This window comes from Micromys minutus, assembly GCF_963924665.1.
Source record: "Micromys minutus genome assembly, chromosome: 6".
Classification (NCBI taxonomy): Eukaryota; Metazoa; Chordata; class Mammalia; order Rodentia; family Muridae; genus Micromys; species Micromys minutus.
Window position 1 is genome coordinate 12,037,078 of NC_137975.1, and position 24,332 is coordinate 12,061,409.

At 50.2% G+C, this 24,332-nt stretch overlaps 1 protein-coding gene across 1 annotated transcript; it reads left to right on the plus strand.

Annotated features, from left to right (window-relative positions):
• Positions 1 to 9,891: 9,891 nt before the first annotated feature.
• On the plus strand, positions 9,892 to 11,872 carry TMEM185B (transmembrane protein 185B). The gene has a single exon (XM_080917755.1). The coding sequence runs from the start codon at positions 10,209 to 10,211 to the stop codon at positions 11,259 to 11,261; it is 1,053 nt and encodes a 350-aa protein (XP_080773881.1). The 5' UTR covers positions 9,892 to 10,208; the 3' UTR covers positions 11,262 to 11,872.
• The last annotated feature ends 12,460 nt before the right edge of the window (positions 11,873 to 24,332 follow it).

Consider the following 24,332-nt stretch of genomic DNA (forward strand, 5'->3'; position numbering starts at 1 on the left):
CTCATGGCCATGTCATAATGCAAAATACATTAAGTCCAACTTCAACATTCTCCTGGGTCTTTCAGTCTCAAGACTTTAACAATTCAAAGACCAAAGTCTCTTCTGAAACTCAAGGCCATCCATTAACTATAACCTCCTATAAAATAAAAAAAGAGAGAATTGCATGTTTAATAGTTTTCTGCTGAAAGTCTGTATGTCCCAGCTTCCTTTGCAGAAGTCATTTCTGCCCTGATAAGGAGCAGCATCCCATCATCCTCTGCAGGCACCATGGCCGTCTGAATACATGGGCAACAAAAGTGCCCCTTACCCTCAACAGACATGGTACTATTGGGATCAGACCAAGTTTCCCTTTCTTTCCACCTTCTGTGTCTCTATAGCAGCTTTCAATGACCTAACAATTTCCAACACAAAATGATGCCAAACATACATTAAAACTCCAAAAAGGAGTGGGGCATGGGGAGGAAATACTGAAACAAAGCAAGACTAAACCCAGCAGGGCAAACTCCAAAGCCTGTAGCTCCATGTGTGTTGTCAGCTGTCGCGTGCCTAACGTCTCGCCAGCAAGAACAACGCGCGGCAACAGGATTCTTCTGCGAACAACCTTTATCGTACAGTACTCTTAAGCAGGGAAGAAAAGTGGAAAAAAAGTGCACTGCTTATATATGCCCAGGAGACTCATGTCGCTACCTGATTGGTGCGCCCTCCAGTACCTCATTAGCATGCCCCGAGAGCGGTCTGTGACGTGCGTGGTACATGCGCACTACGTCCCTCAGGCTGGACAACAGCTCTGTTTGCTGAATCATAGGCAGGAAGCCGGCGCCATCTTTGGGTGCGGCACAAACGGCTACCAACAGTCAGCGGGCTTCGGTGTTGTTGGCCCCACCAGGTGGAAGTAAAGCCACTGCTACAATATTTGAGCCAAATTTAAGCAAGCTTTATTAAGCGCTGGCCAGGTCCATACCTGGGAGTCCCGGACAGTGGTCTCATATTACTGTAGTCGGTGCTTTAAAGGCAAGCCCCACACAGCTTCTGTCTTAGGCCTTCATTGCTGTGAACAGACACTGTCCCGCGCAACCGTCTCGCCTGCAAGAACGACGCGGCACACAAAATAGAATCCTTCTGCGGTAAACTTTATTAATCTGGAAAAACCGGTACTTGCTTCACGTAACGAAAAGGACGGGGAAAACCAAGAGATCCAAGGAGACGAACAGGACGAACAAGCTCCACGAGACGGCCGAAAACCAACGAGGGGAAGAGAGGAAGAAGAGGGGAAGAGAGAGAGGCAGAAGAGAAAGGAAGAGAGAAAGGAGCTATCCAGCCCGTCCCCTATAAAAGGATCAGTCCTTGCCTTGGACGCGGAGCCCCCTGATTGGTTGAGACTCAGCAGGCCCTATGACGCCACGGGAAGAGGCAGAACTCATGAAGCGGAAGTTACCCAGCCTGTGCGCACATGGCTTGTTTACCGCTAACTCCAGCCAGATATCAGCGCCATCTTGTAATGGCGAATGCGTGGGAATGTGTGGGCGGCGCCCCACAGCCGGATATCCGCGCCACCTTGTAATGACGGAAGCGTGGGAATGTGTGGGCGGCGCCCCACAAGACACCATGACCAAGGCAGCTCTTATAAAGGCAAACATTTAGCTGGGGCTGACTTACAGGTTCAGAGATTCAGTCCATTATCATCGTGGCAAGAAGCATGGCAGCGTGCAGGCAGACTTGGTGCTGGAGGAGCCGAGGGTTCTATGTCTCCATCCACAGGCAGCAGGAGAATGTGGGTGGGGCTTGAGCACAGGAGACCTCAAAGCTGCCCCCAAAGTGACACACTGCTAACAAGGCCATGCCTCCTCTACCAATTCTACATATCCTGATATTGTCACTCACTCCCTGTAGGCCGAGCACTAAAACACACGAGTCTATTGGGGGCCATATCTATTCACACCTCCACAGCTATGTAAGTCCCACTACCGTCAGATTAGGAGCAAGCAGACATCCTGACATAATTCTTGCCTGTGAACCACCAGGTAATGTGAGATCAAGCACATCCTATGCAGTTGGGGCAACCAGCCTCGTTTATAAAGGTGGAAATACCTTTAAAGGTGGTTTGTTATCTTAGATGAACAGCCCCCAGCGTCCCAGGACGTTATCTGTCTTTGAACAACTGGGGCTTGTAGGTTAGAGGCATTGTTGGTTTATGGCTCTCTTAAGCACAGTAGTTTAATCTTTAAACATAGCTTTAGTCCTCACAGTGTCCCTTTGCTTCTAACCTGTCTATTAGGGTTTCACAAGGAAAGAAGGGAACCTTGGCAGATTGGGGACAAGGAACGCCACAAGGTCGAAGCATGAAGCAGGGGCCTCACAGGAGAGGCTCGTGTAGGGGTGGATACAAGGCTGCCTCTGAGCGAGGGTGGAGGGGAAAGAGGACAGGCCTTGAAGGACTTAGCTTCATAAAGACGTGCATGTTCACAGGGAGGACGGGTGACTTGTATTGACAGTGGAAATCTGTCTCCTTTGGTGGCCGATGATGACATGGCCACTGTCACTCAGTTATAGAGGCGGGCTTTGGAAGGAGCGCTCCAACACTGACTGCAACCCATTTCTCTCCCTTGGGCTCTTGCATTTCCTGTCTGCAGCTCTCCCTGGCACACATCCCACAACACTGGCAGAACCAACCCCCCAGGGTCTCCGAGGCCGGATTAATCCAGCCTTCTCATTTGCAGGCCACAGGCCTCCACTCAGGGACTTCCCTGCCACACCTGGCCTCAGTGGTGCTCCCTGAGTTCAGATGACACCACCGCTCCCTCATCCTCAAGTCCTCGATGATTCTAAAGCCAGACTGGAACCGTCCCTCCCCGATGACATTTGCATACACTTTGATCTGTTGGTGGATTCTTTTGTAGAATGAACTTTCCTTTGTATGAGGGCAGAGATTCCTCAGGAATTTCCTTTTTAGAAAGTGGAAGCTTAGCTGGGTGGTGACTTACCTTGAATCAGGCATTTCTTCAAATGTCTCCTTTCTTTGAGCACAAGGCTCAACCCCAACACTGAATTTTCCAGTTCCATTTTTTCTCCTCAAAATGTATGTTTTGTATTTATTTTTGCCCCGCTCGATCTTTTTCACTGTAGACACGCACAGGAGTGACCACCAATGACCACAGGACAGAATCAACAACATCAGGCATCTCGAAAGCTCTTTAGCCAATGAAACTAGTCCAAAACCCTTCAACTGAGCCTAGGGCAGATTCTTAGTACAAAGGCAGCCATATTCTTTGCCAAAATACCACAAAAGGGTCTCTAGCCCACTTGTTGATATTGTTCTCTTCTGAAACCTCCATAATTCCCTTGGTTTTTAGCGGTGTTATCTTACGAGCTCCGGTAGGGCTGCCTATTCAGCCCCACTGACAACGTTTATGCTGGTTAGTTTGTGTCTCCTTGACGCAGAGTACAGTTGTTAGAGAGGAGGGAAACTCAGCTGAGGAAATCCCTCTGTAACATCAGTCTGTAGCAAGCTTGTAGGGTTTTTCTTTATTAGTGGTTGATGGGAGTGGGCCCAGGTCCTAAGTTCTATGATAAAGCAGGATGAGCAAGCCATTAGGAACAAGCCAGAGAGCATCACTCTCTGTATGTACATTTCAAATGTTATCCCCCCTCCCTTAGTTACCTATGTATCGTTATGACAACATACCAGGACCAAAGCAACTCATAAAGAGAAGTGTTTAATTTGGGTTCACAGTTCCAGAGGGTTAGTCCATGAACATTACAGCAACAGGAAGGCAGGCATGGCACTGGAGCAACAGCTGAGAGCTTACATCTAATCCACAAGCAGGGGTGGAAAGGGGAGGCAGAGAAAGCATGCACTAACTGGGAATGCTGTGGAATTTTGACAAACCTCCAACAAAGCCATACCTCCTAATCCTTCCCAAACAGTTCCACCAACTTCAGACCAAGCCTACGGGAATCATTCACATTCAAAGTATTACAGCTGCTTTTGTCGTTGATCAAATACTCGACAGGGAACAGCTTCCAGGAGGATTATTTGGTCTCAGAGTTTGAGGAGTTATAGTGCACCATGGCAGAGAAGACGTGGTGGAGTTCATCTGTTTACAGACCAGGAAGCAGAGGTCTACTCCAAGGGACCCACTTCCTCTAGCTATGTTCCACCTATCGGCTCCACAACCTCCCTAGAACAGAACCTCACTCTCATGGGTTTTCAAACCCACAAGACTGTGGGAGGCATTTGATACTCTGACCACAGCACAGGGCAAAACTCTCCTGCAGCTACACTGTGCCCCATACACTAAAGGGGTGCCCTGCCTCTCCCAGTAACTGCACATCTCAGTGAGAAGCTGTGCAGCCTGGAAGAGCCCAGGCGACACCAGCACACTTGTAGCGCAGGTCTTAGAGTTTCCCCACCTTTGATTCTATTTCACTAGAGATTTTTTTACAGGATCTCAGGTTTAAAAAGAAGGGACTCAAATCAAACATGGATAAGAAATCATAAAGATGTTTATTTTAAAAGTACAACTGGCAGCATAACATTAAGTATGAGAGAAAATTTACATATCAGAGCCAGCTGTGCTGATTTTTATATAAAGGCTAGGTCCTTCCTGAATGTTTGATAGCACAGGATGCAGAGTCTTCATAAAGTGTTCTCAGAGTTGAGAGATCTTTAGAAGATGCGAGAGCGGAGAACTGGGCAGAATGCAGAAGCATGTGCGGTTCACTCCAGAAACTGAGACATTCTCTCCTCTCCCTAAGCCCAAACTCACCAAGTAATGTTTTCTGAAACTTAAGTCAACAACCCAAACAGCAGTCTTAAAAGCCAAACATTTTAACACAATGTGCTGACGTGGTACTTTGATGTTGAGGTCCGGCATGGTAAATCAATCTGCTTTCCACGATTAAACCATCACATCTAAGAGCAGAACACCATGTATGTAGAATGGTAAAACCTTGCAGTTCCCAACACACAGCCATCTCAAATCTGAGTCCAGGCTTTCACTGGTTGATGCTATGTAGTCTGATGTATGGACAGTGGGAAACGTTCGTGTTGTGTGTTCAAAACCAAGGCTGTAGTAAAGTCACAGGCTGCCACATGGCGGGGGAGGGGGGGTCACCACCAGAATCGCCTGAGATGCCTTTCGTGTCTGACTTCAAAGTTCAAATACCTTTTGCTACTACTAAATCATTTTTGCAGCTCCCACATTCAGTGCCGTGAGCACACATGGCGTCATGGCCCATAGTTTGAAAGGCTGGGAACTTAGAGATCCTGCTGTCACTGCGAGTGACAGGCAGTGCTCCAGATCCTGCATTGGCACACTTACTGTTGGCATTAGGACGGCTCCTACCCCCCCAGCGATGGCGTCACTCACAGGCGACAGGAACCTGGCACATCCATCACCATGGAAACAGCCAAAGCCTTCCCAGGATACACCGGTTCAGAAGCCCACCTCCACCTGGGAGCAAATGATGTCACTACCCCCCAAAAAGACTGGACCCCCATCCCCTTCTCTTCCCTTGACCCTGACCCATCTCGTTCTATTAAACCTCTCCACGTGGAACCGTGTTGGTTTGGTGTGATTTGTCCTGGCAAGAGCCAAGAAATCTATTTAACAACACTTAACCCTTGGGGAACCTCCGCTCAGGAGAAACTAGCATTCATGCCTTCACTGAGAATAATCATCCCAGGGCAAAGCACAGCTGGAGCTTGGTGAGACATTTTAGAGCCAGTGAGATGGCTCTGTGGGCAAGGAAGGCCTGGATCCCACAGTTGAGGGAGGAAACCGAGGCCTGCAGGTTGTCCTCTATCCTCTCCATGACACTTACGTCTATACTCGTGCACACAACAATAAAAACCGAGGATCGAGGAGCAGGTGGGGATGGGACACCCTGGCATGAAGTGGCCACTGTCATCTTGTCCTGGCTCCTGAAAGTTGTTCCCACCGGGGTGATGGTACAACCCACCACCACGTATTGGTGCAAAACACAGCTCTTGCTTCGAGGGGGAAAAAAGACAGTTGGCTCCTGAGCCCATGAGTGCCCGTGGCCCTGTGACACAGACTTGGGTTGCTCCACTGAGGAAGTAGTCACATGAGATTTTACTTGTTATATATCGAAGAAATCAAATCATTCCTCAAATATGGTGGTTAGACGTTTGCAGTGACATTCTTGGCTCCGGGTATAAAGGATTTTGACAATCAGATCATACACAGGACTGTGCAAGGAATGAGTCTCAAAGAAACAGAGAAATAGTCCAAGACCACTTGGCTCTGGTCTGCAACACCAAGTCTGTAACCGGCAAGTTCAGTCACTGGCCTTGTGGAATCTTAGCAGGTGTGGCTCGTCCTTCTCGGGAAATTGCACTCATGTGTCACATGTTGTGAAATAAGGGAAACGCTGGAAAATGTGACAAGTCCCTACCACCCAGTCCTTAGGAAGCAGATGGGGACCCCTGGGTGAACTGCTTGACACCTGATGTGAATTTCAGACCTCTATATGTACCTACCTACCTACCTACACACACACACACACACACACACACACACACACGTGGGACACTGGTGTGTGTGTGTGTGTGTGCGCGCGCCATTTTAATAATGATCTTTAAATTCAAAGCAGGGGCCAAGAAATGTATAGCCTGGACTACAACTCGCCCTGAGCCAGCGCTCACAGTTTGCACTGGAAACATCTCAAGCAAATTCTGTCAGTGAGTTTAACTTCAAATTGGCTCGGGTGGGGTTGGCTGTCCCTTGTTGGAAGACTGCTTGCCTGAGCACACACAAGCTGATTCTACCCCATGCTTTGAACAAACTGACTGGAGTGCATCTAATCCCAGAGGTGGGAGGATCAGAAGTTCAAGGTCATCCGGGCTACATACTTAGCCCCAACCCAAGATCCCATCTCTGGTAGGGTACCCAGGAACCCTCAGAGCAAACACTGCTGCAAGACACAGAGAGGCGGGACAGAAATAAGTGAGCTGTCGGTCAATGCTATGAGAAGCAGCTTGACCATTGCCTCCCCTTCAAACAGGGCCACATGGGCGGGACAGCACAGCCAGTGCCCAGGTGGTTTTCTGTAGGTGGCATGGCTCCAAACCTCGTCCTTCTTTAAGCACTCCGAACCCCCCCCCACCCGGATTTTTTTGGAGTAATTAGTAATCTGTGAACACATAAGAAATGGGGGGGGGGCCTGGGGAAATGTCTCAGTGGGCAAAGGATGTACTACGTAAGCCTGAGTGTGGATCCTCAGAACCCATGGAAAGGTGGACAGTAGCTACCTCTGCAATCTCAGGACTCCTACAGTGAGGGAAGGTAGAGGCAGGGGGACCCAAAGCTCCAGGGCAACCTAGCCTGGTGCATGCTGTGGCCGACAAGAGACCTTGCCGAAACCAAAGTGACAGACAGCCGAGGTTGTCCTCCGATCTCCACATACATGCTGTGGCATATGTGCAGCCGCAGACACAAAAGAAACAGGGAAAACGATATGGGGTGCTGTGTGCAGGGAGCATGGTCAGGGAGGGCTTCTTGGAGGAGACATACACTAGAACTGGGAAGGGGCCAGCACAGAGAAGTCATGGGAGGAGCTCCATGCTGTGTCGTGTGTGTGTGTGTGTTGTGTGTCTGTCTAGGACAGGTCTGAGTCACAGAACAGATGCTTGGACTATAATTGTCTAGTTAATACACAAGCCAAGGAATGAACGCACACAGGGTAATCTGCTAGGGCCTGAGACTAAGTTTCAAAGGTCCTGATGAAACTTGGCTCCCTGGTCTGGAATCTCTTGAGCCTGTGCCTCAGGACACATCTGGTGCTAGGGGAACACCAGGAAAAGAGCTGGGGAAGCCCACGACCTAGAGTTCAGCAGAGACTTTCACGTCAGCTGCAGGCAATAGCATGCTCTGAAGTGCTGTGTCCGGCAAACACCCGTCCCTGAGCTGCAGCCTTACCACTTGTGTGGTCACCTTGTGCTCAGTCTGGGGGTGGGCACAGCCACCTCAGCCTCACTGGTGCTTCCCAGCGGTTCCTCACGGGCCTGCGTGGGCGTGAGGCTGACAGATGACAAGGTCAGGCAGCAGGATTGCTGGAAGCCCTGGGACAGCAGCTCCTGTCCTTGTGGAAGGGGACATCCAATTTGATGCAGAGACAGCCAATGACAATGGCCACAACTGCTGGGAACAGGGCACCAGGTTCTCATACATGGCTCCCTTTGTCCTCGCTTTGAGGTTATCTTTCTGTCACAGATAGGGCAGGACAGCCTTGTAGCTTGCCACAGTTCGGCCTCCTCCTCCTCCACAATGTGAAAGGGAAGTAGAAGCTGAACCCTGATGCTGCAGGCAGAGATGGGACTGTGCTTTGTTTAGGGACAGGGCCTGACAGAAAGCACCAGGCGGCCCATGGCTTCTCTGTGACACAGAAGCTATGACTTAACTATATGGATCTGAAAAGAAACTCCCTAGGTTTGCAGTATGAACTCGAAGCACGTTCAGCAAGGGCTGGAGGTCTTAGAAAGATCCAGACTTAAGCCCAAAGCTGGAAACATGGCCAGGTGTCACCTGGGGTGGGGGCTGGGAAGAAGGCTCCATGCCTAAAGGGCTTGGCCCTGTGGAGTTGGAGGACCTGAGGGCAAATCCCAAGTAGCCACGTAAGAAGCTGGATGTGGCTTTCTGGGACTCCTGAGCTGGAGGACATGGGGTAGGCTAGATATGAATGTTGGGAATTGTTGGCCATGTCCAGGGAATAAGGTGACGATAGGCAGATATGGACGCCTGACACCCTTTGTCCCCTGCAGACACACATCCTCTCCCCAACACAGAGGGCTCAGACTGAGGCCGCCCGACATGTCAGGCATTCCCCAACCTTTACACTACACTACTCCCTGCCCTCTGCATCCGTTCCCACCCCCTCGTTTCCCTCTAATGACCTAAGCCTTTCATGCCAGCGCACTGTCCCACGTCCGAGAACTTGAAGGCGAGGCCCGGGGAGGAAAAGCAAGGACTAGCAACCGGGGCTCTGCGGTGCAAAAAGGGAGGGAAGAATCCCGAGTTCTGCCCAGCAGGTCAGAAAAAAAAAAAGTACTCTAAACCAAAGACCCACTGCAGTTTAGCAGAGAGAGGTGGGGTGGGATGGACTTGCTTCCTTTCTCAGCCGGTGGGTGGCAGGCGTACAACCAAAATCTCTTGACCCCTGCACCTTCTCCTAACAGTTCTAAAAGGATCAGAATCACTCAGGGCCAGATAAATGAAAACGAGGCTCAAGGATGGGGTGCCTAAATCCAAGTCCTAAATCTGCCGCTAACCAGGACTTCCGGGCTCAGTTTCTTCACCTGCTCCCTCAAGGAGCGGCTCCCGGCCTGGTGGGGCACCCTCCCACGTACCCTCTTCTCGGGTGACACGGGTAGAAGAGGATTGGTAAACGCTTAGGAGCTCCGCACCACCTTTTAGGGGCAGCCTGAGAATCGCTAGTCGCTCTGTGTTGTTTTGCCCTGGGCACAGCCCTAATCCCTTGACTGCCCGCCCCCGCAACCTTCGCGGTCAAAGCCACTGCTGCTCGCGCGCCAGTCCATCGGTGCTGGGCAGTCACAGTTACCGGCGCGCTCCCAGACTCCCTCGCCCGCCAGCCACCCGCCCGTGCACACACAGGCTCCTCGACCACACAAGGCGCTGTTCCTGTTCTCCTCATCTGGGGAGACCCCAAACCTCGCGACCGCTCCGCACCCCGGCGGTGGCAGGCTCGCCCTGCCCTCCGCCTATCTCCGCTCTCTCCGCTCTCCGACCCCGTCCCGCCCCGGGCCCCGCCCCGGGCCCCGCCCCCGAGCCTGCCGGGAGGATGTGAGCTCATTCCCTCCTCCGTGTTCCGGCTTCCTCCAGGAAGCGTCCTCCCACCGGAGGTCTCGGCCAGCTCACAGCCTGCGGCCCGAGGGTCGCGGAGTCCGCAGCGCACCAGGTCCCATCAGACACCGCACGCAAGGCGGCGTCGACCTCGCGGGTGCGGAATGAAGGCAGGCGGCGTGGGCATCCAGCCAAGCCTGAGCTACGGGGTCGGGGCAGTTCCCCCGGCGTAGGCACCGTACGGTTCCCGATCAGCGCATCTGTGCCCTTTGCTCGCTTCCGGCCGGGCCACGTGATCGCGCGCACGTGTTCCGGCCCCGCGGAGCTGCGATCTGGAGCCTCCACACAGCGGGCGGATGCCTATCTAGAGGCAGTGCAGCCTTCGCCATGAACCCCAGGGGCCTGTTCCAGGACTTCAACCCCAGTAAGTTCCTCATTTATGCCTGTTTGCTCCTCTTCTCCGTGCTGCTGCCCCTGCGCCTGGACGGCATCATCCAGTGGAGCTACTGGGCGGTCTTCGCCCCCATCTGGCTGTGGAAGCTCCTGGTCATCGTGGGCGCCTCGGTGGGTGCGGGCGTGTGGGCCCGCAACCCTCGCTACCGTACGGAGGGGGAAGCCTGCGTGGAGTTCAAAGCCATGCTGATCGCTGTGGGCATCCACCTGCTGCTGCTCATGTTTGAGATACTAGTCTGTGACAGGGTGGAGAGGGGCACCCACTTTTGGCTGCTGGTCTTCATGCCACTCTTCTTCGTTTCCCCCGTGTCTGTGGCCGCCTGCGTCTGGGGCTTCCGACATGACAGGTCCTTGGAACTGGAAATCCTGTGCTCCGTCAACATCCTGCAGTTCATCTTCATCGCCCTGAGGCTGGACAGGATTATCCACTGGCCGTGGCTGGTGGTGTTCGTGCCCCTGTGGATCCTCATGTCGTTCCTCTGCCTGGTGGTTCTCTATTACATTGTGTGGTCCCTTCTGTTCCTGCGGTCCCTGGATGTGGTTGCAGAGCAGCGAAGAACACACGTGACCATGGCCATCAGCTGGATCACGATTGTCGTGCCCTTGCTCACCTTTGAGGTCTTGCTCGTTCACAGACTGGATGGCCACAATACATTCTCTTACATTTCCATTTTCATCCCGCTCTGGCTGTCATTACTAACCTTGATGGCTACGACTTTCCGGCGGAAAGGGGGCAATCATTGGTGGTTTGGTATTCGCAGGGATTTCTGTCAGTTTCTACTTGAAGTTTTCCCGTTTTTAAGAGAATATGGGAATATCTCTTACGATCTCCATCATGAAGACAGTGAAGATGCTGAAGATGCATCGGCGTCAGAAGCTCCGAAAATTGCTCCAATGTTTGGGAAGAAGGCCCGAGTAGTTATAACACAGAGCCCTGGGAAATACGTTCCTCCACCTCCCAAGTTGAACATTGATATGCCAGACTAAAGTCACAGGCCAGGCCTTTAAGTGAAATAGGAACCACAGACCTGGGAATTTCACTTTTCTTTTTTTCCTGTGTTCGTCCAGCCCTGGAATTGGAAAAGGCCCTCCTCATCTTACAGCCACTGTGAGACCGAAGCCTGTTGCAGTGGTCATGGTGTACCAGCTGAAGGGTTGTGGCGTGTGTACATATGTGCAGGAGTACTTCCTTCCCAGCTCCAGTCTTAGGAGCTAGCCAACGGCGGAAGACCGAGTGTTCTAGGCCTTCAAAAGACCTGAAAACTACATAGCTGTTTGTTTTAAAGTGCTACTTATGCCCACCAAAAGTATTGTTTAAAAAGTATTTTTATACACTGCTAGTCTAAAATTGTATTTTAGATTGTACCCATTGAGACGTAATAGCAAATGTACCAAATTCTCCCCACTGTCCCATAAATCTCATAGTTTGTGTTTCTAGTGCTCCTGTTCAAATAGTTGTTTCCTTGGGCTTTGCTGACACAGGCCTTTAGTATTCAATAGATGAATTTTCTAATGGAGTGAATCTGCATATTTAGTATTTATATGAATGTTTTAGCAGTGTTATCTGTGTTGAATTGTAGTTCTTGGCAGTAATGTATTGTGTTAAAGTATTTTTTTAAGTTTCTGTGTGAAGATATGCATTTATTTATTGCAACTACCCTTAAAGACTGAATGGGATGCTGATATGTCCCTGACACAGGGTCCTGTCAGAGTCTAGGAATGAAGGGGCGGTGTGGTAGATGAAAGGACTGTGATCACATCCCCAGAGAAAAGCTACACCACTCAGACTAGATGACATGGGCCAATATGGAGCCAGGCCATGAACACTGTCCTTTAACCTCTAGGCTTCTTCCTTAAGGGTGGTATCACCTCTTGAGAAACAACCAAAATACACAACACACTATTTGGCTGTTTCTAAGGTCTGTCATAATGTAAAACATTAGTGCTGGAACGCTGAGCGTGACCAAGAGGGTGACGGCTTGGAAAGGCCAACGTTCTTGGTCCATTAGTAGCAAGGAACATGTTTGGGTATTTTTAAAGCTGAGTACAGTGTTTCTTCAGGAGCTGGAGTCACCCCAGGAAATGAAAACCAGGGGACAAAGCCAGGCCTCCTCAGAATAAGGCTCTGACTGGGAAGAAATAAATACCTGGACGTGGAAGTTAAAGTAACATGGAGTATTCATCACCGAGGAGAAGACTAGGGTGGGCGGTTATTAGCTTACCAAGGATTACCTACATCGGTTCCATGTGCCTAAATGCCCTGGTAAAGGGTGTGCTGTACAAGCATGGCCTGTGTTCACACCCTCAGCATCCATAGAGAGGTTAGAGTACAAGTAACCCCCGGCACAGACAGCAGTAGGGAGTCTTTTTGTTAGCCATTCTAAAGCATGGAGTTCCAGGATGTGAGAGACCGTGCCTCAGAAGACAAGGGGGAGTATCTACCTGATAAAACGTGGGGAAACATGTCTGCCACTAAGCCTGATGACCTAAGTTTGAGCTCTGGGGTCCACATGATGAAAGAGAACCAACGTGGCTAGCACACACAAAACAAATTCTAACAAAGTGGCTGGGAAGATGGCTCAGTGGTTAGGAGCACTGGCTGTTCTTCCAGAGGGCCCATAGTTTGATTCCCGGCACCCACACGGTGGCTCCCAACTATAACTCCAAGAGGACCCAGTGCCCTCTTCTGGTCTGTGCAGGTAATGTTCACACAATGCATGTAAGAAAAGCACCCTTACACATGAAGTTAGTTTTCTTTAAAAGGCGGAGAGCAATGAAGAAAGACCAGATGTTCACCTCTGGTATACACATATGCACAAACAAGGTGAACTGTCTTATCATTCAAAACCATGTGAAAATAACATCTGTATACATGCTAAGGAACAACACTCAAAGCTACCTGGGTGGGGGGTGTGTGTCTGTGTACCTGCAACATAGTTGGTTTGGACCAGCTAATAGTAAGGCAGTACTGAGCAGCAGTGGGGGTGAGTGCTTCCAAAACTTACACCAAGAAGGTGCTCCTTCTAGTGATCCCTATGCGAGAGGAAGCTGAGAAGCCAGATAGAAAAAACATGGAAGAATGCTGCTGGCTTCTAGGTGAACTTCACCTGAGCTTCAGGCAGCCACACTATCTTAACCCCTTACCTCACCACCTCCTTCACCTGTACCTTCCCCCCTCACCACACCCCTACCTCTCCATCCCCCAAAGTTCCTGATAACAGCTTCTTGTCCTAATAGGACAAAGGTGGGGCCTGGGGAGAGGGCTCAAAGGTCAGAGCACTGGCTGCTTTTCCAGAGGACCTGGTTCAATTGTCAGCACTCAGGTGGTGGCTCACAACCATCTGTAACTTGAGTTCTAGGAGATCAACTCCATCTTCTGGGCTCTGCGGGCACATATGTGATACACAGACATATTTACAGGCAAAATACCCATATGCACGCTTCAGCAGCACATAGACCAGAATTGGAACAACACACAGATTAGCATGGCCCTTTCACAAGGATATATTGTGCAAATCTATGAAGATTTTAAAATCCATATTTTAAAAAAATACCCATATGCACAAAATAATTTTAAATATTTAGGGATGGAAGAGTAGATGTTTCTGAAGCAACGCAAGGGTTGGTTAAGTGGGTTTGTAGCGCTCTGCTGTATCCTCTGAGCAATGGGAGCAGTGTTGGTGGGCCACTGTTAGACTCATTCCACAAACACCCCACCTCGGTTAAGTGTCAGTGGAGGACTGTGGTCAGTTGTCGACTCTGGAGCTGAAGAGACGGGGCTGTGCCTTGGTGTGATGGCCACACAGCACGGTGACTTCATGCTTCTGTGCAGGTCGGTTTTGTCACCACTTCTTCAAAGGGATGTCTCAGCTTCTCCACAACTTCCAAGATCTTATGGCTGGGCTGGGCAACTGGCTCAGTAAGTGCGCGGCTGTGTAAGCAGGAAGACCTCAGCATCCCACAAAAACCAGGCGTAGTGGCCGGAGCTTCCCTTCCCAGTGCAGGGAGGGCGAAGGTGAGGAGCCCTTGTGAGCCAGAGAGCCAAATTGTTGAGATCTCACAACAAGACAAAGACTGTCTAAAAACAAAACAAAAAACCCCAAGGCCAAAATACATTTGTTAAGGCCCAGCCAGACGGCTTGGCAGCACTGCACAAGGCTGGCGAGCGGTGTTGGAGCCCTGGGTCTCAGTGGAAGGAGCAGATACACATCCGAAAATTGTTCACCTTTCACAAGCATGCTGTGGCACCTGTACTCACACAGACAACAGCGTAAACAGAACAGATTCCTGAGGACTATGCTCAAGACTGGGATCTACACCAGGACTTCTTGATACGCCCTGTTCCAGATGCCGGGTTGAAGGTGTGACAATCTTGGACTTTGTCCTTTATGGCAGAAGTAAGGAGGCCAAGCCAAAGTTGGCAACACAAACAGTTCCTGCTCATGGATGACAGATGTCCAGTCCATTCAGTTCCAGGGGGCCAAGAACATGGTCAAGCCTATTGGGGGGTGGAGGCAGCATGTGTCCAAGGACTATAAGGCAGTCTACACAGGGAGCTGTCAGTCCACGAACAGATAGTGTTACAGGTGGTTCTAAAGAACCAACATTTGTAGATCACGGATTTCTTCAGTTTTCAAAAGCTGTCCCTGTTGGTAGGATCCTGCTGGGATCTGACAAAATGGGAGGGTCCCATTTAGATCCCTCGGTAAGCAGTGGAGAGAAATCTCAGCAGTTACTCAGGACAGCGGTATGAGAGTACCAATCTCAACTCTCTTCAGGAAGAAACAAGATTAGTTTAAGGCCAGCCTTGGATGAGATCTTGTCTTAGAAACAAAAATAAAAATAAAAATACTTTTAAAACTACTAAAGTGGTACCAAGGTCCTGCACTAGCCTTTAATGAGGATCTGAGGTCAAGCCCCAGAAACGGGGTAAAAATGCTGAGCACTGTGGTGTACCCTTTTAACTCTAGGTGCGTGAGAAGTTAAGAGGGTCCTTGGGCTTGCTTGCCAACAGCTTGGACTAACTGGAAAGCTCCAAAACAACATGAGACCCTGTTTTGAAGGATGACAAGGAGGGAACCCGCCCACCTCCACTGCTACACATGCACACACATCAGCTGCAAAGTTATTTTGGAAGAGTCAGGATGGCCCAGGGAGGCCAGCCAGGTAGAGGGTACTGGAAAATGTGTAAACCAGAGAGGACAGTGGCCTGGTTAGCATCTCACAAGGTAGTAGGCAGCAGGAAGTACATGCTTGGACCCTGGAAGCCACACCTGGAAACTGAGTCAAGAACTAAGTCCCTCAGGGAACCAGGCAGTGAGGAGACTGCCACTGGAGCCTCTGTCATTGGCAACATGACTCTACCACAGAAAGGGACTAATAGTGTCACTCCTGCTCCCATTCCAACCCGCAGGGAAGCTCCATGAGCAGGAAAGTAAATAACTGAAAACAGCTTCAGGAAGTCCCTGAAACTGACTGGATTCACTAGGCCCCTCCCTGCCAGAGTGAGGCAGAGCTCACTCACAGAGCTGCCAAGAAGATTCAGAAAAGCCCCACTGCAAAGAAGCTGCCTGGAAGAAACAGAAACCAACAAGCAGCCTGAAAGAGGTTCAGGCCAACCGAGGCCCCTGGAAAGGACGCTCTCCAACCTGTTGATCTCCAGGCTGTGTAGTGTGCTCCACCTTCCTAGCTTTGTGAGCTGTCACACGTGCTGGAGTGAACCTTGGTGACGCTGTTCTATTTTTACTGCTATAAGTAACCCTAATAAAACTCATTGCTTCACCAAGTTGGACTTTGGTGTGGAATCCACGCTTTGGTCTGGTATGGATTCACTAACTGAAGTGAACAGACCTGTGTGTTGTGTCTCCCAGGAAAAGGTCTGTCACACAGCTTCCCCCTAGAGACTAACTAGGAGGAGGAGGATAGAATTGTGTTAGCCTTGGGTGTAGGTTCTTGCTGCAGCCTTTAGAGCTGGAGAAACAAGGTCATGTGGCTGCCTTACCTCTAGTCACTAGAGTCTAGTAGAACGGACAGAGCCAAAGCTCACTTGGATAAAGGGTTTTCAAAAAACCAAACGTACCTGGAGGCCATTTATAGACACTAACTCCACACCCCTCTCTGAGATATCTGGCATGCACCTACCTTCGTCCACGATGCTCCCCAAAGCAACCTACACCTCTACAATAATCTCTCCTCTCAGCAAAGAGGAAAAGAGACAATTCAAAGGTTTGCCAATTGCTGCTCCTGACTCCACTCAGGCGCCGGGGCCATTTCTTCCTCCAGCTTTGTCACTGTGAAGTGTTCCAGCTCTGAAAGGGAAAGCATCCCCCGATGGTCTCTGAGTGGGAGGGTTTCCCTGAGGGTGGGGTTGCAGCTCTGAAGGAATAGAGCGAAGTCACACTCTACAGCACGCCTACACAAGAGGTTTCTTGGGAAGAACACAAGAAATCTGCTGCTCTGGTGGGATGAGACCCAGCAGGGAACCGAGCAGGAGACAGGCATCTATAGGGTTTCTTAGAAGGTGGAACTTTCCAGGGCGGCATGGGATTGGTGAAATTATTGTGGTCTGATCTGGGGGCAAGCTCAGGGATTGGTGGGATTCTTCCCCCTAGGCCTGGTCTCGGGTTTGGGGTCAAGTCAGGGTCAGGATATTCATTCTTTGACCCTTTTACCCTACACAGAGATTGTGGGATCTCAAGCTCAGGGATTGGTAGGTTTTTGCCCTACAGTAATGTCTGGACATGAACTTTCAGGTGAGTGTAGATTAAAGGCAACTGCCCTATATTCTTCAAAGAGTGGCCCAAGATTCACATAATCCAACTACACCCGGAGTCTGGGCCCCAGAGCTGTAGTGAAAAACCAGAAGAGGTGTTGCATGTTTTGTATTACAGAGGGCCAGACAAGGGGCAGAGACGGGCAGAGACGGGCAGAGACGGGCAGAGACGGTCAGAGACGGTCAGAGCTCTGGATGCTCAGCAGCAGCTAGTCTAGACTGTCCAACGAAGTTCTAGGCCACCGAGATACTCTTTCAAACAGGAAAGTGGACGACATGAGAAGCCAGCCATGGTGACACATACCTTTAATTTTAGCCCTTAGGAGGCAGAGGCAGGAAGATCTCGGAGTTTGAGGCCACTTTGGTCTATGTAGTTGAGTTTCAGGTCAGTTGTGCCTAACAGATTCTGTTTTAAAATAAATTATTATTTTTTTTTTTAAAAAGCAAGATGGGGGTAGGGTTTGGCAAGATGGTGCTGGATCAAGGTACCATCAATGAGTCCGGCAACCTGAGTCCGATCTCTGGGACCCAGGTGACAGAAGGAGAGAACTGATTCCCACAGGTTGTCTGTCCTCTTATCCACATGTCCATGTTTAGTCTAACTGGCACAAATGCACACACACACACGTATATATGTGTATGTATACACACACACTTTATATAGCATAATATACATTATTATTATATTTCATTATATATAATATATGACAAGGAAGGGTGCAAGGCAGTCAGGAGGCCCGCGGCAGAAGAGCTTGGCTTCAACCTGTGCAGGGCAGCGCTTGGGAGTCGCTGTGGGAGAACAGCGGTACTCAAGCAACAGTAAAACCAGCACTGGCCAAGCAGATCACGATCCTGTTCAGTGGCCACACGTGTGCTGACACGGCGTGGGCCTCACGGAGGGCAGTGCTGATGTGAGAATGCCCAGAGCTGTGCTGAGTGGCCCTGCTCCCCCACTGCAAGGAAGGGGTCCCTGCTTCCACACCCCAGAGGCCAGTGTGACACTTCAGCTCGGTCCAGTCATGGGTAGCCTGGATCTGCCTTCCAGAGGGACAGACTGCTTCAACGGGAGGCCGGACGCCTGATGCCACGGCCCAGTCAGGCTCTGCCTCACGCCCAGGGCACCCTCCACCCTGTCACAGGAGACACCGGTTGTGGCCATCTGTAAATCTCAGCAAGTCCTCTTTTCATCACTCCTTCCTCTCCAACAGCATCACTAGGCCCATGTCAGCATCATGGAGGCAACCCAGTTCCCAAAGTAGGCAAGTGGCTCAAATCCAGTTATCCCCCTCCTTTCTGCTGCCTCTTGATGTTTTGGGGCAACTCTGATGGATTGGTCACATGCCCAGTGGAGACTCAGGTCAAAGGCACAGAACAGTGGTTCTTGAACAGTTTCACAAATGTGAGGTAACTTAGGACCAGAAAAACGATTACCATGTACTCACTTATCAGTGCACGTTAGCCACAAAGTGCAGGATAACCATGTTACACTCCACACTCCCAAACAGGCTCAGTAACAAGGAGGGCCCAAGGGAGGATGCTTGAATCTCAGGAGAAATAAGATAATCTTCAGAGGTGGATGGAGGGAGGGAAATGGGTTGGAGAGAGGCTGAGGAGGGGAACTGGGATGGGGGTAAGGTGTGGGGAGGGGGCGGGAGAGAGAGAAATGTGTGTGTGCTCGTGTGCAAATCTCTGGGGCTAGCCAGAGACCTGGGGTAGGGGAGGGTCCTGGGATACAGGGGTAACCCTAGCTAAGATTCCTACTAGTGGGAGATATGGAAAATGACATGGCTACCTCCTGTAGCCAACTAGGACTTCCAGAGGAGGAAGGGGACACCAACCTATCCACCAATCTGCATCCCAAGATTTGTCCTGCCTACAAGATGAACAGAGATAAGATGGAGCAGAGATTGAGGGAATAGCCAACCAAAGACTAGCCCATGTGAGCGTCGACCCCTGACACTTCATGATACTCTGCTTACAGACAGGAACCAAACACAACTGTCTCCTGAGAGGCTTCATCTATCAACAGATGGAGGCAGATGCAGAGACCACAGCCAACATCAGGCAGAGCTCTGGGAGTCTTGTAGACAGAGGGGGATAGGACTGACTGAGCCAGAGAGGTCAAGGCCAACACAGGAAGACACACAGAGTCAACGCACCTGTGCCCATGGGGGGTCACAGAGACGAGCAACAAACCAGAGTGTGCCAGGGCTGGACTGCATTTGTAGCAAATGTGCAACTTGGTCATGTGTGACCCCTAACAACTGGAGCAGGGGCTGTCTCAGTCTCTGTCACCTGCCATTGGATCCCCTTTCCCTAACTGGGCCTCAGTGGGAGGAGGGGGCTGTGAATAAATAAATAATAATAATAATAAACAACCCTCTGTGGGGGTGAATTATGAAGCATGCTCATGGAATCCAACAATGAGGTTGGAACTTGTAGGGAGGTTCTTCTCCCCACCCCCAATCTGCACAGGACACACAGACACCAAGTATTCAGCACAAAGGAGATTTATTACTCCAGAAGGGTGGGGGTGGGGGAGAAGCAGCAGCAGCAGCAGCAGCAGCACAGGTAGTTTTGCAGGAGTCAGTTGTAAGGGGAACAGGGGAAGTCTGAGCTAGGGTGAGTTGGTAGATCCTGGCTGAATATTTTAGCCAAATAATGAAGTTTGATTATTGGGCCTTTGCGTTTTTGTTTCAGTGAATGAATCAGTGGCCAAATAAGGGAATGAACCTTGGGGGCCAGCTCTAGGGATGCAATCTAAAGGTTTTAGCAATCGGAGAAGAGGAAAAGGTGTCTGTCGGTGTGATGGTTGCCAAGCTTTGGCCTGCTAGAGCACTTCACTACCCATGACAGGCGGGACTAATGAGGTCACTCTCGGTCACCTGTGCACCAAACCAAGTCCAACAAACCTGGTCTCACACGGTAGACTGGTAAAAAGCACATCTTAGTTGTTATTGGTGCCCTCCTGGGGTACTGGACGTCAGAGGGCTCACGAGAGGGCTCAGGGAGTAAAGGCAACAGCTCGTGTCTCAGGCTAATTGTTATTCAGAAACCTGATCATGGTGTCCTGAGTTCTATTCCCAGCGACCACAGGGTGGCTCTCAACCATCCGTAATGGGATCTGATGCCCTCTTCTGGTGAGTCTGAAGACAGCAACAGTGTACTCACATACATAAAATAAATAAATCTTAGGGGAGGGGGGGTAGGTTTGACCTCACCGGGAAGGCGCAGGAGGGACAGCCAAAATGTAAGTGCAAAGGGAGCTGCTCAGAAGGGTTTGCTCATGGGCAGCAAACATAAAATATAGATTTAGCAAGTGTTAGCTCAGGAATATCAGGGAAAGTGGAGGTTTCAGGAGTGGCCCAGTTATCAAGCTAGTTAAGGCATATTAAAAACTAAGCCGGGGTGTGTGTGTGTGTGTGTGTGTGTGTGTGTGTGTGTGTGTGTGTGTGAATCCAGAACTCTTGGGCAGGTGTGGAGGAAGTGCACACTCTCCGGGAGCACAGAGCAAACTTTTGACAATATACTACTATGCCTGCCACTATTCCCAATGACCTGAATTCTCTCTTGCGACCGACATGGTAGGATGGACCTGACTCCAGCATGTTGTCCTCTGACCTTCCTGTGTGCTGTAGCATGCCCTTGTGTGTGCACATGTGTGCATGACATGATAACTTAAAAGGACTTTGAGGGGATGTAGCAGGCACTAAAGACTAATAGGCAGAGGAGATAAAAGAATTGAGACCTATCTGTAACAGGCCCCAGACCTTAGCACAAGTGTCCCTATGACAAAAGTGCTATGCAGACTAGAACCCAGCACACAGGCAGCGCCACCTGCCAGACCTGCAGAGGCTCAGCCCACCACAGCCCATAGTCTGGGAAAGTCTACGTTTGCTCTTTGGCTCCTGTATTTCTGCTTCTGGCTACTTATTCTTGTTAACTGAACTATGTCAAGCCAAAACATGGCTTTTGTTCTTGAAAGCTTACCATGAGAAAGGCTCGGGGGCTAGACCAGGATCCCAAAACACCCCGTGGAGTCGCCAGCTGGCTAATAAACTTTCTACTGGCTTTAACCCATGTCTGAGGAGTGTTCTTCGGTGACTGCCCATGACAATCAATGCTGTCTCGGGCTCTGTTACACTGGTTGGTTGCAGAGAGCTGGAACTGAAGAGGTTAGGAGTTAGCATTAGGCCATTTATTGGTCACCTCTGTGTCTGACCTAACGTCCTTGTGACTATTAGGTGATCCTTTGGAATGTACAAACAGATTTCTCCCTTTCATCAACCCAAAGGCTAAGAATGTCACCTGATAGCATCTAAGGCCGACAGCAGAGATTTCTCTGCTGTAACCTGTCTGCCTGGTAGGAACATGAATTTCAAAAATGCCTTAATTGTTCTTAATTGTTAACTGGCTTTGTTCTTTTACTATAAAAATTCACCAAACTGTCACCAAGTTGGCACATGTGTTCGGGGGTATCATGAATCTGTATTTTCAGGCCACGGTCTCTCCTGTTTCACTATACACTCCTAGTTTCTTTGAAATGTTGACACAAAACCACAACTCTTACCTCAAAGGGACAGTTTATTGAAGAGCCAACTATGAGTGACCATGCCAGAACATGGACCGAGGTCAGGTCAAAAATCCATGTTCCAATGTAGAATCAGTTATAGCAACAGAACAAAGAGAGACATAAATCAGGACACTTCTCAAATACACTGGGGAACATGTTACAGTCATGAGGAGGATCTCCTCTGAGGCCTCAGATGCTGTCTGAGGACTCTGAGCCTGTGCTTAATGACAACTATGGTTTCATGAACACCTCTCTCCATTCCACCTCTGAGCTAAACCCTTTCAACCCCTTTTTACTGAGACAGGGTCTCAATGTGGCTCTAGCGAGTCTGGAGCTCACAACGTGGACGAGGCTGGCCTTGACCTGACAGAGTTGGCTCTACCTCCATGGTGCTGGGGTTAAAGGTATGCAATCTGTCACAGGCTATTAGAACCAAAAAAGAGGTGGGCAGGGACCGGCTATTTAGGTGACTAAAACCATAGCCCAGGTTCAAGTGAAACTGAACTTGGATACAGTACTGAAGCCTTCCACCAGCACGGCCTGCAGAAAGGTCTGTGGAAGGGGCGGCCCTGGGGAACTTTTGTTCACAGAACTGAGAGCTGTTTTGTGTCTTTGTGGGATTTTCTCAAGACACACCATTGGCAAAAGGACCATCTTGGTGTTTCACTGAGTGATACATGAGCAAAGTGAAAGCGATTTGCTGGGGCGATTCTTCTCTAAAGGGGTAAGTCAGCACCCAGACCAGGCTACCAAACACACTCACTGAAACGAGCGCTGTCTTAATTTTTATATAAAACAAGCACTTTATTCCTGATGTGGGTGGTGACTGAGTCTCAGTTCATTAAAGGGAACTCCATGTCCTAATCTAATGCAACTGTTAATCAGCATAAAGGGAAACAGGGAGTTTTGGGAGACATGGGATGACCGTCTTTAACAGAAAAACCGATCCTCTTGACACCGAGTTGTTCATATAAAGCCCAAACAGGCACCAGAGGGAGGCCCAGGGGAGATGCAGACTGGAGCCATTTGAAGCCTGTACTGGAGATGCAGAGGCAGGGCCATCTGACCAAACCCCAGAAGCATAGGAGTAAGAACAGGGATTAGGCCCTTGCCTTGGAGGAGGAGTTAATGTGCAAGCCAAATCGCAGTAGAACAGGGTGTAGTGAGAAGCCCTCACAGGCATGAGACCAAAGCCTGAGAGGCACACTGTGGAGTCAGCTGGTGCTCTGCCCCTGCCCCACCTTCCTGAATACAGACATACCTTTGAGATTTGTTCAGCCCAGCAACAGGGACGGGTGTCACTTTCAGGCAGAAATGGGACAGGCCCAAGCCCTGCTCCTCAGAAGGAAGGCAAAGAACAAAGAGAAAATGCTACTGTGCAGTCAGGGAAGGCTGGTCAGGGAATCAGGAGACAGAGAGCCACTCTCGAGGGTTATCTATGAAGGAGAGCTAGAAGGCAAGGCAGGGAGAGCCTGGCTCGGGAAGGTTTCAGCGCCACATGGACACAGGACTGGGAGACGTACAGGGAAGGCAGCATCTCAGGATGGGCCGGTCTGTGCTCCACTTCTCTTTCAACAGGAAGGAACAGCTACAGCTTTCAGGAAGGGCTGCTGGGAATGTTCCTGATGGAGACACTGCTTTAGTCATGGAGGTATGAGATCATGTAGAGGAAGGAAACCCTGAGGGGAGAGTCAGGAATGTACAGGAGAGGTGACTCAGGTGGGTCAGATCAGGCCTTTGTGAGTGGTGGCTGCATCTATCCAACAATATGGAAATCACCAGGCCAGGGGACCGACAGGAGTGAGGGCAGGCCGGGGACATGGCACCACCACTAAGTTCTAGCACGAGGCCTTCAGGGCCCTGAGGTGGCTCTGTAGGTAAAGGCCTAGCCACCATCCTCAACCCGAGTTAGAGCTCTGGGATACGAGTTGACATGTGGATGACTCTCTCTCTCTCTCTCTCTCTCTCTCTCTCTCTCTCTCTCTCTCTCTGTGTGTGTGTGAGTGTGGTTTAGTTGCTTTTCTATTGCTGTGATTAGACTACGGCTGACTTATAGAAGAAAGTGTTCAAGAGGAGCAGAATCAGCTCAGGATTCCCAAGACCAAGTTCCCAGCACCAAGGCTTTGTCCCAGAAAGACAAGAGAGCAGGAATAAGAGTCAAAGACAGAGGATGAGAGAGAAGGGGGAGGGAACAGGGGGAAGAGGGAGGGGCACTAGTCTGGGGTGAGGAGGACTGCTTCTGAATAGAGAAGACAGAGTGGGCCCCAGGAAAATGGCAGTTTATAAAGGCACAAGGGGAATCCCGTGTTAAGATGAGGCGTTTCATTTTAATTGGGCATGTTAACTAGATGAACCGGAGGAGTCTTTTGATGACTGGATTTCAGTACTTCAACAGCTGGTGGACCTTGGTAGTCAGTCTCAGGAGGAGGACGTGGTCAAGAAAGGAGTAGCTTGGCGGCTAGCTTTAGGAATGTCATCTGATGGTTTTTGGCAAGCCAGAGGGAATGGGGAAGACTGGCAAGCCCTGCAGAGCCACCACACTTGCCAAACCCCGCCCTGCTAAAGCCCTTCAGGGTTTATCTGAGCATATGAGATAAGGGGGTTCTGGCAGCAGGTGGCAGTCATGGAGGCTGAAACAGCCAAGAGTTCACAAATCCCAGGCCAGAAACAGAAACTTGAAATGGCCCAAGACTTAAAACTCTCAAAGCTCACG

What these genes read in the sequence shown, in the direction of transcription:
- TMEM185B (XM_080917755.1), top strand. Translation starts at nt 10,209, where the DNA reads ATGAACCCCAGGGGCCTGTTCCAGGACTTCAACCCCAGTAAGTTCCTC.